Here is a 24,442-nt window from a genome sequence, read left to right on the forward strand (position 1 = left end):
TTACAAAGACAGTGCACCCACTGACTTGTCTGAAACCACCAGCAACAAAGCTACAATGCCTTTATGTAATTTCCAGATAAACAGGGAAGTGAAACAGACTCCAAGGATGGGGTGGCATCAGCAAAACAACAGCTCTAAACTAAGACACATGGCATTTACATTTGAACAGACTTTGTAGCTGGGGCAATGGACCCCATTATACAAATGTCATGACTCACTTGTTTGAACATGATTAAATTGGATCAAAGGACCATAAAACAAGTGCCTTTCACCTAAGCAATTTCAGGAATGAGAGGAATGAGGTGAGAATCCCATATAAAGCCGATTCATCACAGGGGCAATTTTCAAGTCCATTTTGCAGTTTGAAGAGAAGTTAATTGCATGTTCTCACTTCAATTCCACGTAAGAAAAACTAGCTCAGAAGCACATTTTTCAAAAGTGACTAAGGGGCATTCCTCTCACCTCCTTCACCCATCCAAATGTCAGCTGGCTAGTCGAAGCACGCAGTCTAGACTGAGATAAACGTCTAACAGAAGGGGGATGAATCGCCCTCTGGAGGAGTTTGTTTCTCTTGACTACAGAGGTAGATGAGATGAGCAGCTTAGATCAGCCAGCGAACTTTAGACAGTTGAAGATGGACTAGATGAATCACTATGTGACTAAGGAACCTAAACTTCCCTAGCTTTCAATGAGAAGGGGCCTTAAAAAAATGTAGCTCCTCCATTACATCTTTGGAAGACCACGGGCAGGTGGATGACGCTACATACAGGCTGGATGGTCCCTAACACAATCATCCCAAATTGCTTCAAAAAGCAGTAAGTAACCCCAGAGAGCAGAGAGGATCCCAGTGCTAAATACGACTGACTAAACCACTGGAAGGAACCCCTTCGTTAAGCCTGATTTCCCCTTCTAGTTGAAGCTTCTTGGCTCCTCATGAAAACTGAGTGGCTGTTGAACAGCTTGAATTCGCAGGGTACGCAGGGTACGGTTTGGTAGGCTCCGAACTGCCAAGAGCAAAACTCTGTGCTGAGCACATTGTGCTATTAGATTAAATCCTCTGTGTTCAGAAACGTACATGAAGCGAGAGGACAAATGCTGGCAATGCTTAAGGTGGAATAAAGAGAAGGTAGGCCTTCTCTTACACATCACCCTTACAAGTCGTCTTGGGATTAGCGGAACAGAAATGGTAAGGGGAAAGAGTATAACCAAAAAAAGAGATGAGACTTCCATAGGCATTAACAGGTCAAGTACTGGTTCAATATGGGAATACCGTTGTGGATTTGATGCAGGAATGTGTCAAAAGGTAGAGGCTGAGGAACTGAACCTCTCTGAAGGACTGGGATCGATGACGAGGAATTCCTCTGAAATCCATCTAAAATAAAGCAGAGACCATCTAGGAGAAAGTTTCCCTTTACCTCTCAGATACGATGATGCAGACCCACAAAACATCTCTCACAGAATGATTAACTCAGAGTTTGCACATGACAAAAAACCGTGCACGTGTATAAAAGCAGTTTTATCAGCCGAAGGAGCCGATAGCAAAGATGACACAATACAATGATCCGTGTCAGAACGTCAGTTTACTAATGACTGTAGGTACACGCATGATCCTGCGATAGCAGTGTCCGTCACCGAGGAAAGAGAACAGAGCCCAGGAATCTGATGCCACGGGCTTTGAAGCCTCAGAGCAGTGATGAGATTTTGACAGAGCAGATATAAACACAGCAGTGGGATTACTTAGCCTCTCCTTGGCCAGTACGACAGACACCAAGGGATGCTGAGTTCCATTTGGGGACCGTTGTTATTGCTAGGAACTAATGACTGATCTGAGTAAGGCTGATTAAAAAAACAAAGTACTCAAGAGCTATCTATTATCTTTCAGATCCCAAAGCTCTCCTCAGTGTAGTAAGGACAACTGACAGCAGCTTCAAAGCAGAAACAGAGGGTACGGTCAACAGGACACTCCAGACTCAGATATAGTTCAGATTTTCCTAACAGAAAATCACTTTGCCACGTACTACAAATTATGTGGATGTGTTTAGAGAAAGAACAGCAAATGACACACTACAGGAGCATTGTGGAGGAGTTTCCTGAGGAGCATACAAGACAGCAGAGCTCTCTTGCTCTACAGGCAGGTTCCAAGGCCTAAAGATCCCTCTTTCAGCAATGGCAACTGCAGAAGCAAACTAAAACCGGGTTAATTATTTTTCTTTGCTTTGGTTAGAGCCAAAGGCCTTTGATAGTATTTATTTTAAACTATAGAGGATTATGGGCTACTAAACACAGCTTTAAAATATCTAACAGACAGAGCCAAAAAGATGCAAAAAGCTGCTGCTTCCTGCCAAACATTCTGCAGCACTGACTCAGGCGCCATAAGCAAAAGTTCTCTCAGGTCACCCACGCAAGACCGCTCAAGCAGAATACACGTATGCAAATGCCCAAGGCAAAAAAAACTGGGTGCAGGATCATGGTGAAAGGGATTAAACCTGAAAAAGCTCCATTTGAAAGCACAAGGCTGTCTTGTGAAAGTGGAAGAACACTCATTATCAGTTGAGGCAGCAGCAAGCTCAACAACGGTGCCAGTTTCTGCATCACTACTCCGATTAGGCACCATTTCTATAAATTGTCCTTAATTCAGTCCTGGGGCACTTTAAGTGTCTCAGTGTGCTACGTAACAGCGTTTCTACTCATCAGCTCAGCAGTTCATATCCTGTAGGGCGACTGTCCTCAACTCTGATGATATTTACAGGTGCTTAGCGACTCAGACATGTTCTAATCATAAAGCGCACTTTCTTCTTAATGCTTCAAGAACACAGTTTTCACAGTGTAATTCTGAGAAATAAAACCAAACCATTACCTGATGATGTCCATCTGGGGCACCTCCTTTTTGTACTTGAATTTGAATTGATACAGTTCAGTCACTGTCTAGAGATTTAACAAGAGAGGGGGAAAAAAGAAACGGGTCTCTTTCAGTAACAAGCGTAAAGATGTGTACTGAACTTAGCAGTGTCCTTTCACAACTTTATGCCAGCGCACAGCATTAATGACACGACGACAGCTTTAACTCTATTATTGCTTGCACGGGCTTAGGCAAATTTTCTGAACAACCACAGCTTACCTAGCACTGAGAGAATCACAAAAAAATGACAAACTTCCTGCTTCCTCATTCCACTTCCTCTGTGGGCCCGACTCCCCAGCCTAAATCTCTAATGAGGCACAGGGGCCAGCCAACCATCACAACGTATGTACGTCCTCCCTTACTAAAAGGAAAAGTGTGAGGCTTCATGGCAGTGTCACAGGGAAGCCTGGCCCAGAGTTCTGCATGGAGAGAAAGGCCTGAAGGACTCCTCCTACTAGGAAATACAAACAATAGCGCACGGGCAAAAGTTTCTGGATTTCGCTGGTCTCAGTCTTATGAGGGAAATAAAAAAAAACTAGATGATTTTCCATTTAAAAAGAAAGGATTTGCTCTGATTTTAGAGAATAAAATAATTAGGAAGAACAGACTACTTCACCACAAAAGAAAGGATCTATTGTAGTCCAATTCCATGCCTATAATTCACTTTTTCCAGAGGTCGATTAGTAGGAGCTCAGCTGAGCTCTTAACTCTGAGCCTTCCTTACAAATCCAAGCCTTGGTACGGACTAAACTCTTGCTCTCTCCCCAGATGCTGAGATTTGACACAGCAGAACTGTAATCAGGTGAGCAACGATTCTGCAGCCGTTCTCTGCATCTGCTCTGTGGAGACAGCATGGATGCAGAACCTCGCTCGCGTATTGTGCTACGCAGTCTGTCTCCACCGATGTAGACGAAATAGAAACACAACAGAGAACACCGAAAGGATAAGTACAGGCACTACGCAATACATACATCCCAGGTCTTCTGTCCTAAACCTCTCTGCATGGAAAACCAGCTCTCTTTTCAACACTGCTGTGAAAAAGATGGTTCGTAAAAGAATTATTTTGAACTTCCCATTTCTTCTCTTTGGGAAAGAAAAACAAAATCGCCAACATGCCCATTAGTTGCCTGTTAACATCCCTGCCTGAGGCCCTAGATGGGCCCACAGCCTAGCGCCCCGTAGGAGCGTTTGATCACAATCCAGCTCACTGAGCTGTCATTCTTGAGGGAAGGCAGAAGAAGAGAAACAGGGTCACCAAGCAGCTATGTCAGGGTAGAATTTAAGCCTACAAGTCCACTCTGAATACAAATCTACTCACCCATGCCTTCGGTTGCCTCAAAGATTAATTAAGACTCTTTCTTACCTCCGGTTCCTTGGGATTGGTGTAAATCTGTTACAAGAAAGCACAGTGAGGGCATTCTCCCCTTGGATAACTTGAACCAGTGAAAAGTGACTAAACAACGATATTTTCATTTTACAGCAGAGATTGTACTATCTTTAGCGTGGGATCAGAGAAAGGAATGGCTCACAAACAGCCTTCCTCTATCAGCAGTCAATACTTACCACTTCAAAGACAGGTAGAAGACATTCATCTGTGTAATTGTGGAGGAATGAGGTTAATTCCCATTCCAATCCTCTCAGGCAGCTATTGATGCCTGAGATTTAACTACTCAGATTATGCACAGAATAGATGCATAGCATAGCTCTTGGTGCTTTACAAAGGAGCAGGGCAAAAGACTTGCCACCAGTGTGTGGCTTCTTCAAGATCAGGTTAATAAGGAGGACTCTTCTGCAGGGGGAAATGGAGAAGACACAGTAGCTTCCAAGGGTGGAGGCAAGAGTTTAAAGGAAGCAATGATATGAAGCACATGAAAGTGCTTCTAGGAGTTTAAGGATGCACGTAAGGCCTCAGTCAGAAGTCTGACATACTGAGAAAAACATTCCCACACAGCCTAGGAAGTTTATATTTACCATATTTAAGAAAGGTCACCACTCTATAAAAAAACACATCCATTTTGACTTCCCCTTAAAAAAGGCAGAAATGGGTTGAGACAACCTTGACTCCCTATCTCTTTCAAGAAGGGTGGAGGAAGAAAAACGCCTTGTATTCATTTACTTACTGCGAGGACAGCAATGTGTAACTAAGGAGGGAAAAACAAAACACAAAATCAAAATCTAACCTTAGCGGGCAAGGAAAAGAAAGACCTATCAAAATCTAACTGCCTACATATGGTGAAGGAATAGACACAGTCGACAAACAGGGAGTTAAAAACCTTTATGCAGATTCTTCACAGCACAGCATCAGCAACACCTAGTGGCCAGTTTGCTTGGCTTTGCTTGCAGTTTCCCAAGAAAACAACTGCATGCTCAGACTTCTCTCTTGGGGCTTCTTCTAAACAAATCTCCAACAGCTATGCCGATTTAAAACTCTTTTACAAGAGCACCCATCCCTACTGAAGGCATAGCTCTCTGTTGTGAAACTCCCCAAAGGTATTTAATTTATCCTATAGCAAGAAAACGTACATGGAACTACTCTTGAAAACAATCCTAGAACACGCATTAAATATCTCCATTTTTTTCCTTAATCCTTGTCAGATAGCAATTAATTTATGTCTCATAAATAGCAGAGGACTAAATACCTCCTAGAACTGTCAGCAAGCAATAAACTGAGTTCAAAACATTTTGAATTATCTTATGCCCATTGACAGTTGTACTGATGTGTAGGAGCCCATCTGATCATGAGTGCCGAAACTAACACCGCTCCATCTGATCTAGATGAGAGTTGGTTTGGTGAACGGTGCTGACAGAGATAACAACAGTTGGTGCTTTTTCCTGTGCAGAGCAGTTTTTATGTGAGAATCAGCAAGGAATATGATTACTTACTAGCTGATTTTGTTCTGGACCACAGTTATACACCTTACTTGGTGAACTACTTTAAAAAAAAAAAAAGTAATAAATTCTGAACCCAAAAGAAAAGCTAGGAGGGTTAGAGAAGATGAGAAGAAGGGAAAAGACTAGGGGAAAGGCAATGAAGGCAAGCAGAAGCACAACATAAGCTGTCTCAGGAAAACAGGCATGGAGATCAAGATCTGACTAGCAGGGTCTCTATCCAGACAGTAGAGAACACAAACGTAGAACACAGAACTAAGGGAAATCCCTTTCAGGCTGCAAATTAGTTCACACACCGTGTACGGGCAAGCTTAGAGAGCAACAGTGGTCAATAGTTGGGCTCAAGGAATAAAATCCCAAATATCACGTGCATATACTCCGGGCAGGGTCTTCCTCCTATCCCACAGCTGTGAATGTGTGTTGTGTGCATGCAAAATCACTACAAAAATACAAAGCGGGAATGGAAAGATTGTTTTGTCCACACTTTATGAAGAAATAGGAAACTCTGTTAAAAAAAAGTGAAAAAACTTACATACTGCCTCTCCAAAGCATCAAAACAACCTTGAATCCTGCCAGGAAAAAACATGTTAATACTAACCAGCGATATTTATCTCCTGATCTGTAAATACATACTCATTAGACACAGTTTAAAGTGCATTTTTTTTTTCCTGGAATTAAGACAACACAGCTAGCAACATTTTGGGCTTGTAAAATCATTTTCAGGTCAACCATCATAAAGGCGCTGTCCTCCCTTCTGCATTTGGGCATTGTTTACACTTCTAGGGCCATATCCTGTCAGCCTGGAGCCCAGTTAAATCCTGACAAAAGTATTCCAGGCCTAAGGCTGCCTCTGAGTGGTTCTCTGCTCAGTGCTCTGTTTTGGCTCCCCAGCTTGCTCTCCAGTGGCTCTTTTTCCACTGGCAGTGTACAGAGCTTGGCTGAAACTTCAATCTGAACGCAGCCTGACATGTCTGGTCTTGTAAATTTTTTGTTATCTGATGCGTAGTTTACAGCGATGGACTTTCTCAAAGTAGTAAATATTATTTGAGGTAGCAATGGTCAGATATTTACTCTTTGAGTCAAAGGATGTGCAGCTACGTATCTCCTCAGCACATCAAAGTCAGACTCTGCTTGTTGGGAACACGCCAACTCTGAAATACATCCTAGAGACAGTTGTAGGGTACTTAGACACACAATACCCAGGGAGATAAAATATTGTACATACTAAAAAACAAGCCACAAGGATCCCTGTAAAAGTGAAACTAGAAAAGACTAAACAACAACAGAATCGATCTCATGATTTTCTTTACCCTCTCTCCGTACCTATGCTGCCTGCGTGTGCTCTGGGGCCTGACCACCACCTCGCTACAGTCAACACTTCAACAGACCTTGAACTCACACGATCTCGGCCAGCTAATTCTGTCTTGCTCATGCACAGGGCCAAGCACACATGCTGCAGCAGTGGGAGTTGCACTGGCACAGTCGATAGCGCTAGCGGGCACAATATTTTCAAATTCAGGAAGAAGAACGTGAGGGGTAGATGTCTTGCTATTCAGCACAATCTTGTCTTAGTTTCGCTGTTACTCACTTACCACTTGACTATCTGCAATGATCCCAGACAGCTTTTATCTTCTCGGAGAATTTTTAGACAGAGGTCTGCAAAACCAGATTTAGCACATAGTTACAATCCTTATCACAGCTGTTGGGCAAACACTGAAACTAAGCCAGTCACCCTCCCTTTTTTGGATAAAATGTGTTATCTGGAAGTCCTTCCTGAGCGGAAATGTTGGTTTTCCACCGAGTCCCAGGTGGGCTGACACAAGCTTATTGCTGCATTTTCAAATGTTAAGACTTTCCTCAGATGCTCTGGGCTCTCCCAGAAAAAGTGCCAGAGTTATGGCTTAATTTCGAAACACCAGCAGCTTCCGTCCTCTCCTCCTTCCTCTTCTCCACTCCCATCTATTCCGCCATTCCCTAACAACACCTTCACTTCTGCATTCAGACGTCACCAACATCCAGATGAGGTAAATGACTCAGAATAAACTATTTCTGTTAAGCTTTGCCACATAATTCATTCTACCTCTGTTTTCAGGCCTTCAGAATGGCAAGAGGAAACCCATCCTGCAAATGAAGAAGTGAATTAATAACACCATAGGATTCAACCGAGGAGCCCTCAAAGGCATGAGCAGGTCAGATGTTAACATTCTTGATCAAAAAGGCACTTGAAAGACCTGATGTTTGATTAGAAAGACCAGTGGCTTTTCAGGGTTAGGTGATCAAGAGCCAATTAGGGATTTCCTGTGCCCTCAACCACGTCCACAAAGTGCACGTGACCATGTTTCAGGACAATTAACTGCATAAATAAAAACATGGAAACAGATTGGATGCTTGGAGACATTTCACTCCCTATTTACACATCTCGAATGAACATAAAGATGTTGATGAATCAAAGCATCACTAATTCTTGTGATTGTGTAACAAGACTTTGGTTCTTAAACTTCTTTTATTTCTTAAAAGTTCTGATTCCCAAGCACATGTGGTTATGCAAGACAGTTTTCACAGAAAAAAAAAACCCCACAATAAAACAAACAAACAAATCTACTTTCCATCTCACAAGGAAAGCTGAAAATGTGAACCTCGAGGGCTCAAAAATCCAAAGGAAAATAAAACACACCGATCAGAGTTAATTTTTTAAAACTTACTGATTTTTAAGTCAACCTCCTGACTCTGAGACCTGATTCATGGGGCTGGCAATGCCAAGGAATGATTATAAACCAAAAGAAACACTAAGAGAAAAGCCGTGAGTTGCCAATAGCTCCAGGTTGACTTCTGTGCTCTGTCTATCTGATGCAGAAGCACTGTCTGCATCCAGACTCAAGAAGGCCCGTTCATTAGCTAACTGCCTAATAAATTGAACTCATACATATATGAGCAGCTGGAAGCTAACATGTAAAGCAGATTATAGCTAAAATAGAGCAAGCAGAAATAAGAATTCAGCATAAACTGAAAGTGTTACCATCTAAATAGCGAGTTCCGTAAGAGCTCTCTGGGAAGAGCCCTCTCATGTATGTTATACAGGATACAGAGACGGCCAGAAGTCTTTTCACCAGCACCACAGACTGCTGCTCAGTAGCTATTTTGCTGGGGAACAACACTAATTCCTGAAAAAGAAGGGCAAAGTCAAAAACAGCACCATATTAGTGTAGCACGGGGATTATATTTAGAAACAACTCTCAGCAGGTGGAAAAAGAAGGTAACTTAGAAAAATAATTTTAACATTTCTCTGGTTTTCATACTACGCAGAGAAGAGTAATGTCTAAGATGGGTGGGATTAAATGTTTTAAGGATAGTTATTGTTAGATCTGGCATGATTTACTCGGAAGCAGACTGCATTGGTCATTCCCTCCCCTTTTATCACAGCCGAATGTTTCCACCCCCTCCACTGCACCAATGTTGGCACTTAACAGACAACCACCCCTAAAAAAAAAAAAAAGTGTATAGTTTTCTGCCAGCTGAGCTCTACAGAGTTAATCGTGGAGTCAAACAAGCGCCAGTGCTGGTGTGGCGTTCACTGCTGTACCAAAGTTCACTGCCTGCCGCAGCTTTTTTTGAGATCTGATGGCAGACAGAACCTGTCAACGCTGTACGCAGACCTAGTTTTCAGAGTGATTTTAATGCAGAGTTGTAAGCGGTACATGTCTATGATTGGAGCTAATGTAAATACTAAACACTGAGTTATTTTAACATGAATAACCTCAGCGGAAAGTATACTAAATTTAGTTCCTCTATTAGTTCATTGCTTTTCTTCCTGCTAATAAAGCTCTGTGCACACATAATGAGCCTACATTTATTTAGTCAAATACATGTCAAAGCCCCATGCTCTATCTTCCTGGACTCACCAAACTGGAAATAATCCAACCAAGAACAGTGTGGACAACAGAAAGTGGTCCCACTTTACCAGGCACAGACATGCCAGGTCCAAAACCGAGAGCTAAGATTGTCAGTACCATCACATTTCAAGGTTTTTACCTTAGAGGACTTTTTTTTGTGCCTAGTCTGTAAAAGCTGAAGAGTAGCCATCCTATATTTCAAAGACCTGCCTTCCACTTGTAATTAAAACCTGGGGAAAAAAAAAGAAAAGACATGAGACACCTGGAAAATACACAGTCATTGCTATTTGTCATCTGCCTTAAGCTAGGAATGAGATTCTTCAGCCTTATTCAGGTCTAAAAGCTAATTGCCAGTCAGGACAGCTAAAGCAAAGCAAACCAAGGATACTCTATGGCACTGTCTGAGAGTCTGCAGAGAGAAAACTCCTTATTCACTGGTAACCGATCAATAGTATTTAAAATTCAGGGCCACAACTGTACCTGGTGTCAGCTGGTGCCACTTCAAAATGCATTTCTCATATTCCAACCCACAAATGTTAATTCCTACCACCATTAAAAAGTGTGAAGGGGGAATGTGAAAGAACTGGAAGTCTGCCAATAGCAGCCAATATTTTAGCAAGGGTAAGCAGGAAACGCACTAACATAAATCTTGGCCAGAATAAAAGAATGATTCTTCTGGGACACCTTGAAATTAAAAAAAAAAAAGGGAGAAGGGAAAAAAAAAAAAAAGGAGAGAATTCCACATTGTTTCAATGAAAGCGGGCCTTATTAGACAAACCTGAATTTAAGAGGAAAATCTTTTTACAAGAATGGAAAGCTGATTGATAAAGGAAATAATGTGGACATTATATGTTTTGCACTTTGGTGAGGTGCTTGATTTAGCACCGGCTGACATCTTGATTAAAAACTTCCATTAGACGGAATTAACAAGGCACGCGTTAACTGGTTTGAAAAATGGCTCGCTGGGAGATCTCAACATGTAGTTGCTAACGGGGAGACATTAATGAAAGGAAACACCACAAACAGGTCCCCAGAGGAGCACTGCCTCGTCCGCAGCTAGTCAATATTTCTATTAACAATTAAAATAATAGCATAAACATCACGGGCTGATTGAAATCATGACGAATGCAGTGACCGGCCGGCTTTTATCAAAACAGTTGATCTAATCTTGTTCTGCATTTGTACCTTTTCAGCTTTTTTCCATGAAAGCCTCATTTCCATTTGTTGGCAGTCATTAGGACATGTTGATTGGAACGGGTTGACAGCTTTTATGCTAAATTTAGCACTTCGTTTAGTAATGAGGACAGATTACAGCTATAAAAGTATGTTTAAACAAATATACACCTGCAAAATTTTTAATATGTTAAATATTTTAGGAAAGTTGGTTGTCTTTTTTTTTTTTTCCTCATGATTGGCGAAGCACTGTGAACAGGACCGGAATGCAATTAAAGCAGACAAAGGCATTATTCCAACATGAGGTTATTAGCTAAATAAAGCTGATTTAAGCGAGCCAGAGACATAAGTAAACATGTTTTCTATAACATGCTAAATGTGTAATTGATTTATTTTGCAAAAGAAACATCACTTAGACTGAGCTTATCTACTTTGAGCCGCTTGTTTCGGTACAGGGTACCCTCCAAGGCTGCAGCATCACCACCTCACCTCGCTCCGGGACTGCGACAGAGGCACAAAGCTGCCCTGGCTCTCCACAGCCCCCCTGCTCTGAAAGCCCTTTATCCCCGAGCATCAGCAAATTAGTATTAATTGGGAGAAACCAAACCTCTTGCAGGCCCAGCGACCTCCATCCCACCCCGGGACTTGGCCCCCTCAGCCCCACACCCGCACACCGACTGCCCCTTACGCCTGCTTTCAGACGACGTGAGGCTACAGCAGGCCCTAAAAAAGCAGCCATGGCTCCAAAATGTAGTTTTTAAAGTGTTTTTTTGTTTGTTTGTTTTTGTTGTTGTTGTTTTGGGGGGGGGGGGGGGGTTGTGGGGTTTTTTTTTTGCTTCGGATTTTTTGAGTTGGTCCTCAGGCCCGGCCGGGCCCCACCCGGGGCCGGGTCCTGCCCCTCAGCCCCCTGAGGCGCGGGAGCCCCCTCAGGCGCGGGAGCTCCCCCCTGACGCGCGGCCTCCGCCTCTCTCCCGGTCGGGCCGGGCGCTACCGGTACCTGCGGCGCCAGCCCCGGCCCCGCCGCTTTCCCCGGCCGCCTGGGCTCGGTGCCGCGGCCCCCCGAGCCTGCGCGGCGCTGGGGGCGGGCGGAGAGCGGGGACGGCCCGGCCCGGCCGCGTCGCTGTGAGGCGGTGGCCCGCACCCCCCCCCTCCCCCCCCCGCTGACGGCCTCCGCTATGGCGGGCTCCGCTGAGGGGAAGCGGCCGGCGGCGGCACCGGCGCCCTCCCGGCAGCGCTGAAGCGGGGCTGGGGGCGTTTCACCGGGGCTGGGGCGAGGGCAGCCGTGCCCGGCCTCGGGGGGTGGCCCCCGCTCCTTCCCCAGGCCCTGCCGAGGCGTTTAATGGTGCACAAGTTCAGGCAGAACAAGGAGACCCCGGGGAAGAAACAGCAGCACGGCCATGGCGGGGGCGGTGGTGTGGGTCACACCTGTTTAAAATCGTTTTCAAGTAAAATACTGGTTTTATTAGCAGCATATCACCCCAAATTACCTGCAGGTTTTAAATCACTCAAAGCCAGAAGACACGTTCTTAGAATATTCTAGTACTTCCCTAGGGAAAGGGAGACTTTATATCATCCCAACTCAAAGGCATCAGGAACTTCATATTATATTATTAATATGTGAGGCTACTTCATATTATATTATATTATATTATATTATATTATATTATATTATATTATATTATATTATATTATATTATATTATATTATATTATATTATATTATATTATATTATATTATATTATTCAGATTATTTTAGAGCTAGCGTTGCAACCCAGGCAAGGCGGATGAACTCCCTATTTCACCAGTACCTTATTTACAGAATAACCTGCCTAAACCCTTTCTTCCCATTTCCAAGTGTTTTGTTTTTCTTTGGATGAGGAAATGTATTTTTTCCTTCTCATCTCTACCCCGTTATCATCCCAGGCAATTCAGCAGGGTGCTGGTGAGATCACCCCCCAGCTCCCCCAGCTCCCCCAGCTTTGCAAATGTCCGTCTGGCTGGTTACGACGATTTGCCTGGCTGGCAGGAGAGGACACAGTGTTTTCTGAGTATTTGTGTTTCTCCAGGCCATTTTCTGAGTTCTTTCCAAAGACCTTTTCCCTAATTCTGTTGACAACAGCTGCTGGAAAGCTCCTCCCCGAGGGCGGAGAGAAGGCAAAAATAACTTCACAACATTAAAACAGAACAGGATTGGTGCCGCTGTCAACTGAGGAAGGGTCTGGAGGTGAGAGCCGTTGGCGTGAGACACCAAGGGCTTTGCAGGATCATGTTTACCTGTCTCCTGCCTTGGTGGAGATCCAGTGCTACCTGCAAGCTGTGGCAGTCAGGTCGCTTTCTGCCTTCCGTCTGGGAGAGATGCCAACTGCCGAGTCGTAAAGGAATCAACGTGACCGCAGGGCAAGGGCAACAGGTCAGCGCACAGGAGAAACAAGTATTAGAAGATCTGGAAATGCCCCTTGCAAGGAGAGAAACCGAGACCCTCTTCCAAGAGCAGCCCCAGACTGGAAATGAGTATTTGGAAGATGCTTTGCTTCGGAGTTACTTGAAAACGCACCTTCCTCCCAAGGTCTGGTGTGCATGTTTGTGGCTCTGTGTGTACACACTACAGTTCTGGCTCGGGCACTGTTTAAGGCTCATTTCCTTGAGCCCTTTTGTGCCTTCAGGCATTTAACTGGGGGGAATTTATCAGCATTCTTTAAAACTTGCTTTCTTTGAATCAACGCAGAGGTGAAAAATACTGCCAGGATATAAACAGAGATAGAAGGTGGCTTAGTGGACTCTGGTGACTGGTCCGGGTGTTGCAACAAGAGTGGTGTTTTGGGATTGTCAGTGCAGGCATTTGTTGTCTGGTCATCCAGAGAAAGAAATTTCAGAGAAAGGAAAAAAACTAGGGTGCGTCCAAACTCTGCTGTGCAAGCCCGCTTCTCTCCCCCTGGGGAAGGGAGGCTTTTAAGGAAATTCCTTTCCAAAGGGACGGGGCTGTTCTCAGCGCTCAAGAGGATGCAAAGGCCTGTTGGGGTTTGCTTGTTCTCAGCACAGGCCGTTGGCTTTTCTGGGTTGATTTTCCGACAGGGAAGGCTCTGTACAGATTGCAGGGGTGCAGAGAGGTGGGGTAAGACCCTGAGCTGTGGGTCTCTGTTCTGTGAGGTCCAGTCCTACAGGAACCCCGCAGGAGGAGGTGGCTCATCTCTCTGGCTGTCCTCTGCTGTCACCCCAAGGACCGCAACTCTTTCCCACTTTTCAAGGACGAGGTCTCGTGGAGCAGCGTGTGACCTCTCTCCGTGATTTGTTCCAGCAGAAGCAATACAATGACCTGTAAAGACAGCGGGTGAGGAGAGGGGCAGAACCTGGCTTTCAGTGACACTCTTCCTGCCACTGCTTGCTCTCCAGGTCTGCAAGGCCTTGCAGACATGGGGGTAGTAAGAGTGTGGTGGCAGCGCTGGGAGCTTGCTTTTGTCACAGCCATCCTGAAAGACAGGAACGAGGCCTCCCTAAGCACCACGGTGGCCTTCTTGGCAGAAGAGAAGACAGGAGAAAGGAGGATGCCTTTGGGCAACCATGAAGATCTTGCTCCTAATCTGCACCTTTGGAAGAAGCACGATTCAGATCTCCCAAAGAATAAAAGGATCGGTGCTGTCTTTCACCAAGGCTGGGAGCTGCTCTCCACTCCTTCCCCAAAGAGAAAAAAACGGCTGCAAAATCTACCAGAGAATGAGCAACATCTCCCTTTCGTTTCTGTGCTCGGTCCCAGCGGGGCAGTGTTGCCTCACCGCTGAAAGGGAGAGCCCAGTGGCTGCTGTCTGCTTCATGCAGCACTCGCTTATCTGCAGCCTGAGAGCTGGCTCTCCCTATGAACACCTTCCTCTCCAGGAGAGCAGCAACAGATGATGCTTTGTGTGTCCTGCTGAAGCAGGAACCACACTGGAGGTTGGTTCCTGTTGTACTGTTCACCTGTGTTCAGTGGTGAACACAGAAATTTTCCTGGAATGGAGCAACGGATTTCTTTTTTTCGAAGCCGACTTCTGGAGAATACAGAAGAAAGCATCTGCTTTTTCTGGGCGCTGTTGTGGAGAGGTATCTGTTGGTCTTTGATCCCCCTCAAAATATGTCCTTTAATAGGAAGGATCATCTGTTTGCACTCTTAATGTGCAATAATTTGCACATTTCCAATATATTAATCCCTGGGACATCAAAGGACAGATTAGGGTGAATGAGACCACCCAGCAGATGCTGCTAGGTAGTAGCTTCAGCCCTGACTCCGATGGTTTACAGATGCCCCCTCCGTATCCCAGTGTACGTTCTTCTGGCGTGCCCAGGCCACTGTGTGTTACATTCAGCAGTCACAAATGTAGGAGCTCTGATTTTGTCCTTTTGCCTTGGAAATAAACACATTCACTTGGGCAACGCGGTGGTTTGTAAGGCTAAGTGTGCTCAGGGCCTGAGCTCACAGCTAGGCAAGCGGGTTTGGGGTTTTTTTAGAAAATGTGGATGAGTGAAGGGACTTGTAGTTTGAGTTCACTGTAGCGTGCTGACCAAGAGAGCCATTTGGTAGACTCATATCCTTTTGCCCACAAAGAACTACAGGGTAAACAGTTCAAAGGTTCTTGTGCTTCAGGGATCAGCAAAGTCCATGAACCTTGGATTCTTACGTTGTGCCCCTAAAAACCCCTTCAAATTGTTGTCAAGATGTGATAAGCGTTGGAGGCATACCCCCATCCTGGCTGAGCTCCACCAACAGCACACAGGAGTGCAGCGTGAGCTGTGCGAGTCGATAGGCTGCTCATGCGTGGTTTTGGCTTGCTTTGTGATTTTTAACGCTGAGTATTTCACCGTTCACCTGAAGGAAAACTGGCTGGTCTGAGGATGGAGACTTCCAGAGTAGTAACGGGACAGGGTGCGTTGGATCCTCATTATGCACGCTGAACGGCAGTGATGAAAGAATCAATCAATACAGGATCTAGTTTAATGAAAAGTCAATACAGGGGGAAGCAGGGAAAGGAAGAAGCAGCGTTTGTATTTCATCAACAGCAAATTAATGTGTTCTATAATTGCAGCATTTTGGGTACAGCAACTATGGCATTCATCTCCACAACTGTTATATTGAGGAGGAAACGAGCATCTCTTAAGGGGGTAGAGAACAGCAAAAAATATTCCTCTGATGAAAGATCAGGTGCTTCTGTGACCCTCATTACAGTCTCAGATGTATTTATGTTAACAAGGGCCCAACAGTGCTAGAGGTTGGGTCCACCTGGCCTAATTTTAATCATCGATAAGTCAGGTTCATAGAATCATAGAATGTCCTGAGTTGAAAGGGACCCACAAGGATCATCGAGTCCAACTCCTGTCCCTGCATAGGACAACCCCAAGGATCATACCATATGTCTGAGGGCATTGTCCAAATGCTTCTTGAATATTGTCAGGCTTGGTGCCCTGACTACCTCTCATGGGAGCCTGTTCCAGTGCTCTACCACCCTTTGGGTGAAGAACCTTTTCCTAATGTCCAACCTAAACCTCCCCTGGCATATCTTCCTGCCGTTCCCTCGGGTTTTATCTTTGGTTGTCAGGGAGAAGAGATCAGCGCCTGCTCCTCCTCTTCCCCTTGTGGGGAAGCTGTAGACCGCGATGAGGTCTCCCCTCCATCTCCTCCAGGCTGGACAGACCAAGTGACTTCAGCCACTCCTCGTACGGCTTCCCCTCTAAACCCTTCACCATCTTTGTGGCTCTCCTCTGGACACTCTCCAGTAGCTTTGTATCCTTTTTGTACTGTGGCACCCAAAACTGCATGCAGCACTCGGGGTGAGGCCGCACCAGAGCCGGACAATCATCTCCTTTGACCAGCAAGCAACACAGCGCTTGATGCGCCCCAGGACACGGTTGGCCCTCCTGGCTGCTGGGGCACACTGTTGGCTCATGTTCAAGGTTATTTAAGTCTAGGCAACCTCAGGAGGCTTTGGCCACAGACAGCGAAGAGCCCTTGCAGAAGGCAATTCCTGTCACCTTAAAATAGGTATCTAAGAGGGTTGGAATGAATCACTCCTCTGCGGGTGCCGGTTTCCCTCCATCAGCTACGGACACACTACTCCGTCCAAGTCAGCCAAGCCTGGCTGAAATGAGGGCATATGAATCCTTATCCACGGCCACTCAGGACGCTGGATGCAGGGTGGGAGTTTGAATCTAGACACCCTGGGTGCCAGGCTGAAGCTCAAATGATTGCTCCATCCCTCCTTTTCTAATCTGATAGGCAGGTAAGTGCTGAGCCCAGTGGAAGTTTTCCTGTACAGATGAAGGCTTTCCGTTTTTGGCAGCTCTTCCCCTGGCATTCTTCTCCAGCAGTAAATCACAGAGTGGCTGAGGTTGGAAGGACCTCTGGAGATCGTCTCGTCCAACCCCCCCTGCTCACGTGCATCTGTGTCATTCTCAGCCCTGATACAAAAGCTCTCCTGTCTTTTGTAAAATCCAGAGATGCTGCCAAAAGTAACTTGAAAAAATGATTTTAGGGGGAAAAAAAAAAAAAAGTGACAGCTGAGCACAGCTGTGCCAGCAGAGGCTAAGAGACAAGCTGTCCTGCTGCATTACAGAATGCATGGAAGGGCCAAGTGGCAAGAGACCGTTGGCACCGCAGGACAATATGGTCAGTCCTTTGCCTTTCCAACTAGGAGCCAGGCTCCTTCCCTTCCAGGGGAGCGCTGAAGGGCTCTTCTTTTTGCTTCACAGGTACTGGAGGAGGTGAATCAGGACCTGGAGAGATTTGGAAACCGTCTGCTAACCAAGATCAAACCTCTAGGATGGGAATGCGAGTTGAACCCCCCTGTGTTTCGGCAGTACGATGCCTGGGGGCAGCGGGTGGATCACATCGCCACCTGCTCGGCCTGGAGGAGGATGAAAGAGATTGCAGCAGAAGAGGGGCTGATTGCTGAGGCCTATGAGAGAAGATACTCCAACTGGAGGTAACTGGGGGAGAATGGGAGCGACTTGGTGCCTTGCTGGTTATTCTTAGCAGGGTATATTGAGCATCTTGTAGAACTGAACTTCTTGGTGTATAATGGGTAACAGATGATGCATGGACAAAAGCACACCTACTGCTGTACAGCAGCACGCAGAACAGCAGTGTCTGTCCGCTGTAATATTCCACATCGGCAATGATAAGCCGTAACTAATGGCCTACAGTTGATCATAATATGCTTTGATGTCACCTTCCTGATTCTGGGGCCTGGCAGTTCCCTGCACTGCTCCAGCTTAACGTGCATTAGTTGTAACACAGCTGGGATTTTACTTGCAGTTTCATTGTATTCCCCCCTCTGGAGACAGACCCACATTTCTTATTTTTGAAAACCGCATTTAATGTGCACTAGCTGGCAAGCAACACCTTCCACCCAGCCTTGCACTGGAAGTCCCTCTGGGACTGAGAAGCTCTGCTGCTCCTCTTCTCTCTTCCTGGCTGAAACAGTTTTTGCCCTCTCAGAAATGAGCGGTCTGATTCTCACCTGATTTGGCTGTATTTTGTCCCTCTCTTCCTAGTCAGGATGTTTTATCCTCCTGCTGTTGAACTGCTGCATAACCTGTCTGTTTTCACTCTCTTTCTTTCCTAGTCGTCTGCATCAGGCTGTCAAACTGTACTTATTTTCAAGCTCCTCTGGAGGTTTCAACTGTCCGTTGGCCATGACTGATGGGGCAGCCAAAGTCATTGAGGTATGAGCTCAGCTGCTCTCCGAGGGCACAGCCCACGTCCTGGCAGCGCTGGTTAGAGACTGGAGCACCGGCCAAGGACGGAGGAGAGCTGATCTGCCATCTGTCTCTGGGCATGGCCCTTCCTTGCTCTGTGACTCAGCTCCGTCTCCCACTGCCTTTCTTCTTTAGCTACAAAGTCTTTGTGCCCAGGCTCGCTTTTATGTTTACTTACAACACTGCGTACAATGAGGCCTTTGCTGCACATGAACCCTGGGGCACTGCAGGTAGCTGGAAAGGTGTCCCACATGTTTTTACTACAAGATAATTTGTTTTCCTGTTCCTCGTGCGGAGTGGCAGTTAAATGTATCGGGCCAGATCCATACCTGGTGTAAATTAACCAAGATAGCAAGACTTTCCCAATCTGAAGACTTGGCTCTGGATCTTAGCAACACCCTTTGCACCATGTCAGTGGCTATGTAGGACGCAGAGAAAAGCTAGCCCTTAAGTAGCTAGCCCTGGGCATTTTAATTCAGTAAAAAGAAAAAAAGCATAAAGCAGTTACTTCTTTCCTTCAGCTCTTTGGATGCTGGTGACATCCAGCGTATCATACGCTGATACCCTGACACATGTGCTGTTTTGAAAGCGCTATGTCCAGATGTCTAGCCGTGCGGAAATCCGAGGGGGGTAGGGATGCTCAGCACTCCCCTTCCTGACACAAGTCTGCACCTTCTGCCTGCGCGGCGCTGCAGCAGCCGTGTGGGAGCTGGGCAGTTGCACAGACTCTCAGGAGTACACGCAGCTGCACCGCAGTGCAGGACACTCAGTGCCCCGCTCGCAGACCATCCGTTCTGAGCCTAGGACACACCAGTGTTAGTTAAGGCAACTGTCTAATTTAATCTACTGTTATGATCATCTTAGTTTCTTTTCCCTCCCCCAAAACAGTCACTAGGTATTCCCGGATCTCTGAAAAATGCTTTTGACCATCTGACATCCCGTGACCCCAAAAAGTTCTGGACCTCTGGCCAGTGGATGACCGAGCGCAGGGGAGGCTCTGATGTTGGTACGTGTTCTGAGGTGGGAAGCAACTGCAGCAGCAGCTAGGTGTGTTAGCAAGAACTGAGAAAATGAAGGGTGTGGGGTTGCTTCCAAAGCCAGGGAGCTGGTTTAGGAAACTTCAGCAGAAGTCATCCAAATCCTCTGCATAGCTCTGCTTTTTAACCAACAAAAGGCGCAACTTCTGTCCACTGATTCGTGCTGTACGCACACGCAGGTACAGAGCTGCGTTCCTTGCACAGATAACACACTGATGTCCAGCTCTGTAATCTAAACCTTGAGCAAGGCTGTCAGACGCATCCCAGCTGGGTTCTTGGCCTGCAGCTTCTGTTCCTTGGCTAATGTTAGTAATAGTGTGATGGGCCAGGAAACCTCAGAACTCCGCTGCGGAGGCAGAAATGTGGCAGAGGAGTCACCTGCATCTGATGAAGCCGCAGTTGGTTTCCTGGTGGAAGAAGTAAAAGGGTCAGCTGTGGAGTGAAAGATGTGGATCGCTGCAGGACTCGCGATTCCATAGCACCCTTTGTTGTTCTTGGCCGCGGTAGCTCCTACAGAAATGGAGGTATTGGGTTATATGGCGTGGTGCGTTCTGCTTACAAAGCACTGCCATTACCAGCTGTTAGCCTGGAGCAATTGCTGGACAGGCTCGCAGTTAAACAGAGCATATTTCCTTTCTAGTACTTAACTCTGGCTGCATTTCTTATCCAGGGTCAATGAAAGAGATTAGCAGCTAATCCATACTCCATCTCCAGAGCAAAAAGTGACTTAAAAGAGCTGCTGCTTACACCGAAAATCAGCATCGATACAGAAGTTCCCATGAAGCCAAGATGATCTTCTCCTTTCTTGCAGCTAACGGCACTGAGACAGTGGCCAGAAAGCAGCCAGATGGTACATATCGTCTCTATGGTTTTAAATGGTTTACATCGGCTGCTGATTCTGATGTGACATTAACCCTGGCCAGGGTAGCGGATGCTGAAGGACAAGTAAAACAGGTCTGTTTGATGGTGGAACCAGGTGAAGGAACAGGGGCATTCTTTTTCTTCCTTGTTTCATTGTAATGAAATCTTCTTTGTGTGCCTTTCACTGGCCCCAGGGTTCCAGCGGCCTGTCCCTGTTCTTCCTGAAGGTTCGAGATGAGGAGGGGAAGCTGAATGGCATCCAAGTGCAAAGGCTGAAGGACAAGTTGGGCACGCGGCAGATGGCAACAGCAGAGCTATGGCTGGATGGAGCTAAAGCAGAGCTAGTACGTAAGGTTCCACCTTCCTCTTGGGACTGGGCTGGCTTGGCACGGCAGACCACTCATGGGGGTTTTGCCAGTGATACCAACTGAAAAAGTTCTTCTCTTCCACCTCTGTGGCTGGCTGTTCACTCCGCAGAACCCTTCACCAGCATGGCTGTGGGTGGGACAGAGCTGAGGAGAGCTCAGGAAAAGACGGGAGGGAAGAAAAAGAAAAAAAAGTAATTTTAGGGTGGTCATTTCCCTAATCCAGTTGCTTTGGCCCAGCTGAGGGACAGTTCTGTGTAGCACGCAGGGAGGATCAAGCAGCAGGGACCAGAACTGATCATGCTGACATGATCTCCAAAGCCACCTCTCTGCTCGTCCCACAGACTTGGCTAAAATGAGACAGCTGTATTTTAAAGCAAGCAGATCTTTGGGGTGCCTGAGGACAGACAGACGGAGTGGACAGCCTATGTCTGCCTGTTGACACAACTTTCACTTGGATATGCGTCAGCTTCCAAGGCTGCGCGAAAGGCTTACGTCAGCCTTTGTTCCTTGATGCTTTCAGATCTCTGCAGAGGGTCGTGGCGTGGCCTCCATCTCCAACATGCTGAACATAACTCGGATCCACAATGTCATTGGTGCAGTAGCTTCCATGAGAAGGTGAAGGCAGCATGGGTCCCCCCAGAGCTGAAGGAGCAGCTTATCAGGACAAGGGGACTTTGCAATGCTCAGCATTGCAGCCGATTGACATCTAATGCCTTTGCAGGCACAGGCCTGGAAGGCAGCAGTGCCAGAGAAGGTTGGCCTGTGGGTGGGTGACTTAGGCTGGTGTGATACAGCTGAGCAGGGTTCTTACAGTGGGGGCGGCTGGAAGGGAAAGCTCAGAAGTGGAAGGCTGCTGGTCTAACTGCTTTCCCTGGCTGTATTCTCTCTAGGATGATCAGTCTGAGCAGGGAGTATGCCCGTAGGCGGGTTGCCTTTGGGAAGCTTCTCAAGGACCATCCCCTACACATGCAGACGATAGCGCGGATGGAGGTAAGGCTTTTGGGAGCCAAGCTGAACCTGTTGGCGACGAAAGAGGGCAGAGATCCTCAGCTGCTGATGAGCAGAGCCAGCCCGCCTCTGGCTGATGGCAACAGTCAGATGTAGAAGGCTGTTCCTGCTACAGTGAGATGTATGCAGCAGGGCAGCTGCCATGTTCTAGTGGGATCTGATCTGACGATAGACCCAGCTTCTCTGCTGGACTTCAGGTTATCCTAAACAACAGTTACCTGGGAGCTATTCTGAGAGGAGTGCCAAAGTTCATGCGTGCATCTACCATGATATGCCATGACCTCTGAAGTTGGTCATTAGCATCAGAATCCAAGCGTGACACCACAGTCTCCTAAACTGCAGTTAACGGACTCTTGTCCAAGACTGACACAGACTCATCCAACTTCCCTGGTAGCTCATGCACCAGGAGATGGACTGTTCCCACTGTTCCCAGCAGACCTGAAGAATTCCTGAGGAGTCACCATGCACTTTAGCTTCCAAGACACGTGTCTTCACTGTGTACTGGCACAGTGCTCATCACCACAAGACGCTGAGCTTGAGTGAACGTCATCTAAGGCGATAACAGACAATGGAAGAGAGAGCAGCATGAATTGGCACTCTGGCTCTGGGCTTTGGGAGGAATTTCACGTGTGGGCTTTGGCCTTTGGCCTTTGCTCACTGCAAAACGTCTCACAGCTTTGCCACAATGCTGAGCTGTAGCAGCTCACTAAAATCCACAGGACACAGGTGGCTTCCCATCCCTACTAAAACTTCAAAAAGCAGGCACACAGTTCTCCTCCTCTCACCCATCCAGGCACTTCTTCTTTTCTTAAGTGGTGTAACACCAGTGCTTGCCCTTGGGCTGCAGTAGCTTCATGCAGATTTTTAAAACTATTTAAAAAATCCTCTTGCAAGGTGAGGGAGAGGGAAAGTAGGCAACATCTGTCAAACACAACTTAAAGTTCCAGCATCTCTTAGCCTGTGGCCAGAACTCCACCTCTGGAAGAAAGGCCAGATCCTATATAGTCCCACAGCACATCGTTATGCACAGGGGCTACAGAGCTCCATATCCTGATGCTTCCCAAATCACAAGTTGCTCAGCAAGAAATCTGTCAAAGACGTTGCAGATGCTGGTGCTTAGAGGTTGACCATCAGATGTGCGGTCTCATGTCCCTTACCGTTGGAAAGGATGTGGGTTTGTGACCTGGATGCCTGATAGGAGCTTTGATAAGGCTCCGAGTAGGCCTGATGAAATGGCATCACCCCTTTCCTCATACTAGATCGCAGTGTCCAAGAGCGGCAGCTCCAGACTACCTTTAATATTCCATGCTTTGTGCCTTGGCTGGTCGGCGGTCTTTGTCTCTGAGGCTGTGGGCCTGTACGGGCAGGGATGGCATTCTGCCCAGGTCCGAGTGTTGCGCATCCCTTTGAGATGGTCTCACGGCACCTCAGCAGACCAGGCTGGAATCAGCCTGAGTCCAAGCTCCTTGCCAGTGGAGCTCCCCCCTTCTCTGCTTGCAGGTGCAGACGCGAGGGGCGTTTCTTCTGCTTATGGAGATCGTTCGTCTGCTTGGACTTGTAGAAACCAATATGGCAAATGAGCAAGACCAGCTTCTCTTGAGACTGCTGATACCAGTCGCCAAACTGTACACTGGAAAGCAGGTATGGAACAACCAGTTTGATTAGCCCGGAGTGGGACTGTGTGACTCATTAGCAACCACAGAGCTGGAAAAAGGAGTGATTAACACGGCCAAGGTGAAGGACAGCGATAGCAGGGGATACCGGCAGTGACCTCTAGCTGCAGCACCTGCAGCAGTTATTGCTCTGCACTGAGGCTGGACTGCGTGGGTCGGAGCCTTGTCCCTTTGCTCTCAAGGCCACACACAGATCAGCCGCCTGATCAGAACAGACAGAGCCAGTGCTGTCTGTGAAGTACTCCACGTGCTGCAGAGGAATCCTGAGGCTGCCCCAAGACCAAGGCGAGGCACTGAGCCACGGGGGAACATCTTTCCCCTAGTTATGAATAAATAGAAGGTGTTAATAGCTTAGCGTTAGCCTTAACTTCACGGGTCTGTCCCTCTTCTAATTGCCCTCAGCTTAAATACACAGAAGCTTACACACCGCAGGCAAGTAGAAGGTAAAGACTCTCCTGGACTAGAGACACATAATCCCATGTGCCAGCAAACCACAGCTTTATCCTTACCTAGAGAGGACTGTGGTGAGACAGATTCTCCCTCGATCTCCTCCCAAGGTCTGACTTCTCCTGCAGGTCCTCTCTCAATGTTACTCAGTCTTCATTCCCTGGGCTGCTCCTCCTGCGTATAATGAGCAACCTGCCTCAGCAAATCGGTGGGATCCAGTCAATCCCATCCCAGCAGGAACTGCTGTGCGGTTAGAGGTTTCTGGCCGCTCTTTCCCCTTGTGCAATGTGGATCATGTCAGCTCTCTGCATTTTGCAGGCTTCTGCTGTTGTTATTGAGGCAATGGAGAGTTTCGGAGGACAAGGTTACATGGAGGATACAGGCTTGCCAGTCATAGTCCGCGATGCTCTGGTAAGAAAGCAGCAGGAGAAGCAGAAGCTCCTGTGTGTCACCTAGTCATAGAATCATAGAATCA

The 24,442-nt window shown here is 46.8% G+C and overlaps 2 protein-coding genes across 6 annotated transcripts in view; one reads left to right on the top strand and one right to left on the bottom strand.

Annotated features, from left to right (window-relative positions):
• HORMAD2 (HORMA domain containing 2) overlaps window positions 1–13,205 on the bottom strand; it is a gene marked incomplete at its 3' end in the record, with an annotated part of 25,747 nt that extends 12,542 nt beyond the window's left edge. Inside the window, exons 1-8 of the mRNA XM_082324818.1 lie at window positions 13,126–13,205; window positions 9,818–9,908; window positions 8,805–8,949; window positions 7,381–7,444; window positions 6,321–6,357; window positions 5,020–5,040; window positions 4,263–4,289; window positions 2,858–2,925 (exon numbers count right to left, since the gene is read on the bottom strand). Of these exons, the coding sequence (XP_082180944.1) occupies window positions 2,858–2,925; window positions 4,263–4,289; window positions 5,020–5,040; window positions 6,321–6,357; window positions 7,381–7,444; window positions 8,805–8,949; window positions 9,818–9,868 (413 nt within the window). The 5' untranslated portion in view covers window positions 9,869–9,908; window positions 13,126–13,205. The remainder of the gene's footprint in view (window positions 1–2,857; window positions 2,926–4,262; window positions 4,290–5,019; window positions 5,041–6,320; window positions 6,358–7,380; window positions 7,445–8,804; window positions 8,950–9,817; window positions 9,909–13,125) is intronic.
• The window catches only part of LOC309596481 (acyl-CoA dehydrogenase family member 11-like), a gene marked incomplete at its 5' end in the record, with an annotated part of 19,657 nt that continues 8,332 nt past the window's right edge, over window positions 13,118–24,442 (top strand). For all 5 annotated transcript variants that reach the window (XR_014229532.1, XM_082324727.1, XM_082324726.1 and 2 more), the window contains 10 exons: window positions 13,118–13,417; window positions 17,566–17,798; window positions 18,441–18,540; window positions 19,462–19,579; window positions 20,422–20,564; window positions 20,666–20,815; window positions 21,360–21,454; window positions 21,730–21,829; window positions 23,348–23,488; window positions 24,286–24,378. Coding sequence is in view for 4 of the 5 variants with exons in the window: in XM_082324727.1 (XP_082180853.1) it covers window positions 13,118–13,417; window positions 17,566–17,798; window positions 18,441–18,540; window positions 19,462–19,579; window positions 20,422–20,564; window positions 20,666–20,815; window positions 21,360–21,454; window positions 21,730–21,829; window positions 23,348–23,488; window positions 24,286–24,378 (1,473 nt within the window). The remainder of the gene's footprint in view (window positions 13,418–17,565; window positions 17,799–18,440; window positions 18,541–19,461; window positions 19,580–20,421; window positions 20,565–20,665; window positions 20,816–21,359; window positions 21,455–21,729; window positions 21,830–23,347; window positions 23,489–24,285; window positions 24,379–24,442) is intronic.

The sequence above is a fragment of the Platalea leucorodia genome (genome assembly GCF_965183815.1).
Source record: "Platalea leucorodia genome assembly, chromosome: 12".
NCBI lineage: Eukaryota > Metazoa > Chordata > Aves > Pelecaniformes > Threskiornithidae > Platalea > Platalea leucorodia.